At 35.1% G+C, this 7,213-nt stretch overlaps 1 protein-coding gene across 1 annotated transcript in view; it reads right to left on the bottom strand.

The window, feature by feature from the left end:
- The window catches only part of LOC132091875 (GDP-mannose 4,6 dehydratase-like), a 61,920-nt gene extending 54,760 nt beyond the window's left edge, over nucleotides 1–7,160 (bottom strand). The window contains exons 1-3 of the mRNA XM_059497962.1: nucleotides 6,892–7,160; nucleotides 1,995–2,039; nucleotides 1,385–1,472 (exon numbers count right to left, since the gene is read on the bottom strand). Coding sequence (XP_059353945.1) covers nucleotides 1,385–1,472; nucleotides 1,995–2,039; nucleotides 6,892–6,990 — 232 coding nt within the window. The 5' untranslated portion in view covers nucleotides 6,991–7,160. The remainder of the gene's footprint in view (nucleotides 1–1,384; nucleotides 1,473–1,994; nucleotides 2,040–6,891) is intronic.
- Nucleotides 7,161–7,213: the final 53 nt, after the last annotated feature.

Here is a 7,213-nt window from a genome sequence, read left to right as displayed (position 1 = left end):
GATATAGCTTACGGTCTACTGGAAAGTTTTAGAAAAGATGTTTCTCCACATCGGCTCAAGTTGAACTAAGCATGAACAATACTTCTACAGCATTTATTAATCTTAGTTGATGTTAACTTTACCATTTGCTAATGCATTATTAAAATCAAAAGTTTTGCTTGTTAACATTAGTTAATGCACAGTCAATTAACATGAACTAACAATAAACGACTGTATTTTTATTAACTAACATGAACAAAGATCAGTTTTAATAAAGAATAAATACTGTAATACATGGATTGTTCATTGTTTGTTCATGTTAGTTAATACATCAACTAACATGAACTAATGGAACCTTATTGTAAAGCGTTACCAGCGAAAGCTACCAGACCCAATACAAAGATGTAATATCCATGTTTAAAATGTTTATAAACTTGTTTACTGAGCCAAAAAATAAATAAATAAATAAATAAATAAGAAAAGAAAGAAGAAAAAAAAGACGCCCATTACCAGATTGACTGGAGTGAAATAAGAGTTTCTAGATTTTTGTGCAAAACTTTGAATTTAATTTTGCTTTCAAAATCAGATACAGAATGAAAGACATATTTGGATGGCAAAGGTTTTACACAGGGACTAATAAGTGACTTTATTACAATTTCAATCAGAAGGGTCAATTTTCTTCTCCTACCATTCAAGAAAAAAAAATCCTGGTCAAAAATAAATTATGCTATTTTATGTGGATGAATTTGTTTTAATGGATAAACTGGGCCCAACATTTTACCACTGGCTGTTATCTGACACATTTAGAATTTTTGGTATGTTGGCACAAAGGAAGCTTGTTTCTGTAAACTAACTATCTTTACTGTACTTTTGGTGCCTTTCAGCTGCATTTTCTCATTGTAGGGCACTATAAATGTCCGGCATTTTTATTTTTATTTTGTATACATCATAATTTTGGGGTGTGAATTCTGTTGCAGAACACTTCTGTGACTGCCATAAACAGATGAACTATTTTGTACAGAATGGGATTAAGCAGTTAAAAAAAGAGTGACAGCCATATTTAGCCGCATTGTGTATGTGTCATTCCCTATATGGATAGAAATAGAAAACTTCTTTGTCTTCCCTGTGAAAAACTGCCTTTTTATCACAGAGAAGCCAGGCCAATGATTTTCTCAGACTTCACCCAAATTAAACGATTACCGTCCAAATAGTGCTTAAGAATGTTTAGACTGCAACCATAAAGGAAAATCTTAAAATAATAAATTAAAAATACTGAATAAACAACTTACAATCCTTAGTGGATCCAATGCCTAGTGATATTTTACACAGGTTAGAAGACATACATGCATTTACAAACATAATAAACCATGCATATTATAGCCAGGTGTGTGGATGTGAAACTCACTTCCTTCTGTGTGCGTTTGAGGGTTATGATAAAGGTGCTCAATGCGCCCTGTGTTAAAAGAGCTGGACCTGCGGAGGATACCATGAACCTGCCGAAAACAAACAAAAACTTCAAGTTTTAATCTCATCTGAATATATATGATTTTAAACAGAACATAAATAAACTACCGCTCAAAGGACTGGATTTTTATTAAGTAATGTATACTTTTATTTAGTAATAATACATAAAATTTATCAAAAGTGACATTAAGAATATTTATAATGAAACAAAAGATTTCTATTTTAAATAAATGCTGTTCTTTTTTAACGATTCTTTTTGCTACTTTAAATGTTAATAGCATTTTAAAATAATCCTATTTTTACTGTATTTTTGATCAAATAAATGCAGTCTTGCTAAGCATAATAGATGTCTTTTAAAAACATAAAAGTAAATTTTTTTATTTCAAGTGAACCTTTAAAAGAGATGCAACCCATTTAAATTTGAATCATATGAATATATGACTTTCATATACAATTATTAACAGACAGTGAGATATTTGCACCAGATCGATGTGGGAATGCTTTCTAACGGGTTTGTAGGATGTCTTTCGGGGTTACATTGGCCCACTCACCTCATAACCTTTAGCCAGCAGAAACTCAGCCAGGTAGGACCCATCCTGGAACCACACAGAGGGAGATTTATTTTGGGTTTTGAGAAATACACACACAACCATTTACAGCAAGCATTACCCAAGAGAGTATGCAATACAATGACCATTTCTTTCTGAATTTCATGAGGCAGACCGCAGCGAATGCACGCCTACATTAAACAAAATACGCGTTTTCACACACGTACGCATACACGCTTGTGTCGAAACTCACCCTCGCGTCTTTCCAAAGCTGTATGACTTTCTTTCATGCAACACAACTGTGGACCTCACTGCATGGACAACATTTTCATCGAAATATGGTCATTTTACTAAATATCTTTTAAAATATATTTTACAAAAATATTTAATTTGTTACCTGTGAATACTAGATCAGCTCCGACTATCTCTAGTTTTAAATCATTGTTAAAAACTTATTTATTAACTCAGGCTTTTGATCTTTCTGGGTGTGGAGTTCTTTGTTTTTCTTCTGTGTGATGTTATTGTTCTAGTATATTTAGAATATTTCTGGATCTCTGTACAGCACATTGGGCAACAATGGATGTATTAAATTGTGCTATAGAAAGAAATAAAGCAAACAAAACAAATCATCATCTTTTATGTTCCACAAAAGAAAGTCAATTGAAATTTTTGGGTGAACTATCCCTTTAACAGCAGAGAACTAAAAATCCCCTCACTAAAAGAGCTCCATACATAGTCTGCAAAGAATGCAAAGAAAACAGTCGACAAGACAGCTAACAAATAAGCAAGGAGTGCCTACGGGTTACAACACACACTGTCCTCCAGTGTAATACAAGCTTACTGAATCATCCGAGTGCATCACACACACAGACAAAAGAGTTTTAATCAAGCAAACAAGACTATCGTGTCAGTCAGTGAAAGTCTGACAGCTCAGTTTAAGCCGCTGAATCTGACTGTCAAAAAGTGACATGGCCATACCCTAAAGATACGTTTTAACCTAAAACATAAACAACTCTCGAGTCTCTTTCATTCTTATTCTCGTCTCCTTCTTGTTCTCCCATTTTCCCCTCTCATACTTCCCGACCGCACATTCTAGAACTTAGGAACATTCCGCCCCAGCCATGGCATTCCGCCCCCTACTTCCTGCTGGGGTGATATAGGCACAGTCCCAAAGACCTTTGGGAAAAAATGAGAAGCTTCAGCAGCCGTGTATGTGCCTGTATATAAGTATAAATATATATGTCTGCAGAGGAAAAGATGTGCTTAAAGATACATTTCCATTTCCTTTTCACACATTCACTGGGCATTTACATACAAACCGTTCAATGTCTGACCACCTGAGGCTCTCTGTGTGTGACACACACAACCAGTGCCAACTGCAGCACGGACTCATAACCCTGATAAAAAGCAGCTTATCGTCATGCTTAGACTGTTGGGAAACGTTGCCTGTTTCCCGTAGATTACGTTCATAGACAGGAAACCTAGACTGACACGACATTCCGACCAGTCTGTGCATACAAACACACTGGCCTACCTTGTAAGCCACCGATCACTTTCTGACCGAATTATAAAATCTTTCAAATAAATAACTTTTTAATTCTAAACCATCTCTTGTTTTGGAGTCAAACCACATGTGCGAAACATCTCAGAAATGCTGGCTAATTTGGAAAAACGTTCTATTGCAATCACAATTACACTAAAATTAATCACCACATAAAGATAAATCTATAGGCCTTTAGACCTCTGCACGAGACACAGGCTGATTGTTAATGGCAAACCGTGGATGCATTTATGCAGAGAAAACCAGAATGGTAAAAGAAAGAATGAAAGCTAATCAAATAAGCCCACTTAATTCGCCCAACCAAAACAGTCCCTGTCTGTCTCTCTCTCTGTGATGTATTATCTCTGTTTGTGTACGTACTGCGTGTCGATGTGTCTCTTTGAAAAATGGGTCCTTTATATTTGCCCATGACCCTAGTAAAAGAGTCTCTTTCTCTTTACTGCTTAAAAGACCTACACAAAATTATAATCTAAAATGTATAAACTGGTCCTATAACCGAGTATGTAATTTACTGGAAGCGTCTCAGTTGTTGGACTTCATTATGAGACTTTTTTATTATTTCCATTTGCCTGAAATAAAATCATTTAACTTACAATAAATTACATACGTGATATTTTTTTTGTCAAGAACTTTCTTCATTATATCTTTCATTTTGACCCTTACTTCAAAAGCCATCTTGTGATGTTTTGGTCAATTTATTTAAAAGTCAAATAATCTTTTGTTTCTAGCCATATAAGCAGTTTTAGAAGCGTTACAAAACTACAATTCTCATTAGTTTATTCATAATAACAGATAATAATAATAGTGATATATATATATATATATATATATATATATATATATATATATATATATATATATATATATATATATATATTTACACAAATGGGCATCTGTTGAAATAAACAGTTGTTGCTGTTGATCAAGTCATCGAGGTTTCAGCTGATTGGTCTTGTACTGGCAAAAACATATTTTGCTAAATGTATAAAACTCGAACTATGACATCTTTATAATCTAATAATCTGCTTTATAATCCATAATTTAATGCTATATTTTGCTCAGAAAAAAAAAAAACTAAACACTAACACGTATCAATCAATAGTTTTTCTTCTACAAGGCGTCGGATCGGAATCATCTGCCATGAACGCGCATGTAAATATCGCTTAGTCTGGACGATTATTGTCATTCGACCGCCCTCTGCTGTTCATCAAGAAAAACTGCATGACTTTTCATATCGCTCGCGCTCTGCCCATAATGAAGTTATTTATCATGATACGAACCAGGAACTTCACTCTTCAGTTTACCAATACACAACGCTATACACAACTTACTGCAAACATTCAGGTTTTTCAAGAAATGTACTCACCACATCAACAACAAGCTAATTTTAAACGTCACAAACTGATCTTTCCAGTTATTCAAAGGAGTAATCGTATTATTAACGTCGTGTATGCACCACTTGGCATTCAATGTTACACAATAATCCACGTCAGCAGTGATGTTCTGTGGGCAGCACCTCAATGCATGTGAATTAAATGAATGTATTTTAGTAGGGGGAAAGTTGACCTCACTGATAATACAAAACTGGGTAAATAAAGCATATTTAATGTATTATATTTCAACTCAAAATAAAATGATGCAACAAATCGAGCACACTTTAAGTAGTTGATATGTGTAATTAATTTGTAATAAATTAAAAAATTAAATTAAATTTATGCATTTAGCAGACGCTTTTATCCAAAGCGACTTACAGTGCATTCAGGCTAACAGTTTTTACCTATCATGTGTTCCCGGGGAATCGAACCCCCAACATTGCGCTGGATAACGCAATAATCGACCAATTGAGCTAAAGGAACACTACTACTACTACTACTACTAATAATAATAATAATAATAGGGTGTTAAAATATAATGTTTAGCAATAAATAATCAATAAATTAAACTTTGCTTGCCTCATTAAATATTTAAGTGCTTTGTACAGTCATTGAAAACTTTACGTGCTGTATTTCTTTTCAGTTGGAGGGAGGAGGGGGATCATCTAAATGTCAGATTGTGGTGGACAATGTTTTAATTGGAGTGGAAAATATACAGTTTTTCAATATACAATTTAAATTTTAATATTATGGTCCAAAATGACTGCCCAGGACAAAATGGATGGCACACTCAGCTATATATGATGCACAAAAGCAATACAGGTCACACAAACGTGAAAACCTGAAGACCAAGTATTCATTGTCTAGTTGTTGAGATACACCCATGTTTGTAACATGCTCATGTACTCATAAAAACACATAGATGACTTGTTTATATCCTAGTTATATCCTTTAGTCTGCTTCTTGTATCCTGTACTGAACAGTTTGAACTTTCTTTAACCAGCAATCTGGAAAACAACATGATGCTACATGTTTATATCTTCAATGAACTTTTGAGGATCAAATTTGTGTCACGTGCCTCCTGTTATAGATCACTGTGATTCACTATTAAAAGGGGCAATATGGGGCTAGCCAAAAAAACAGCTAACATTTAAAGAGCTCACATGAAACTGCTTTTTTTCACAACAGCTGTAAAGGTTGCTTACCATATGCAAATTGTCACATATATATTGTAATTCCAGACATTTACAAGTATCCCCCTTTTTCTCGACGAGCCTATGGCGTTTTGAATTATGAGTGGCACTTCCGGTTTGGGGGGGGGTGCAAATTAAAAAGAATTAAATAATTTAAAATCATAAGGTTGCCCTACAAATATAGCTTAACCGTCTGTTTGATTAAATGAACTGTCGGTTTTCCTTCATGTAATATTTTCAGATATGAGAAGTACATACCGCTTGGTATTTTAATGTGACATTTTATAACAAGAATATCTTTATGGCAAGAGCTCTTATCAGTCGCTGCAATCTTTTCCTCATGATTATTTTCTTAGTTTATTATTATTATTATTATTTTGGTATCATTCATGGTCTGTTGAAAATATTTTGTAGTAACGTTATATTATAAAACTACATTACAGTAATTATTGTACTTTCACAAAAACTACTGTTGCCATAGTTACCGAAAACCACAAAAGAAAATGAACCGAGGGGGTCAAGGATAAAACCGTCTCCTTTCCTCACCACCACGGTCACTATTCAAGGCATCTTTTTTTTCCTCTAATAAGACTGAATGGTGACTGAGGCTGTCATTCTGCCTGACAGCTCCCTGTTTTCCACTGAACAACGAAAGCCATACGCGTTTGAAACACTATAAGGGTGTATAATATACAGACTTTTGATTTCTAGCTAAACTATGCCTAAGTTATATATAATCGCGTCGCGTACGTTGATAGGATCATTCACGTTACCTGACCGGTTATGCCTGTAATGATGGCCACTTTCCTCTTCGTCTTGAGGTCTCCGTTCACATCAGCACTGACCGCCGCCGCTGCTGAACACTGAGCCATGGTCTCGAGCTGGTGTCGGTTCGGAGAGAGTCTGTGTGGTCTGGTTCCGCTGTGCGCGATCGTTTGTCGTGAACGGATGTAGACCGTTTTTATACAGTCTGATGCAAATACATCCGAAACTCCAGCTGCTTGACCGACACATCAGGAACCTGCACTCAGCAGCCAATCACAGAGCAGAGCGCATGTGACGTACAGACCACAGAATAAAGGGAGGAATCCTGTT

Source organism: Carassius carassius, chromosome 18 (genome assembly GCF_963082965.1).
Source record: "Carassius carassius chromosome 18, fCarCar2.1, whole genome shotgun sequence".
NCBI classification, from domain to species: domain Eukaryota; kingdom Metazoa; phylum Chordata; class Actinopteri; order Cypriniformes; family Cyprinidae; genus Carassius; species Carassius carassius.
The sequence above is the reverse complement of the archived record's forward strand: the minus strand, read 5'-3'. Positions and strand labels throughout refer to the sequence as shown.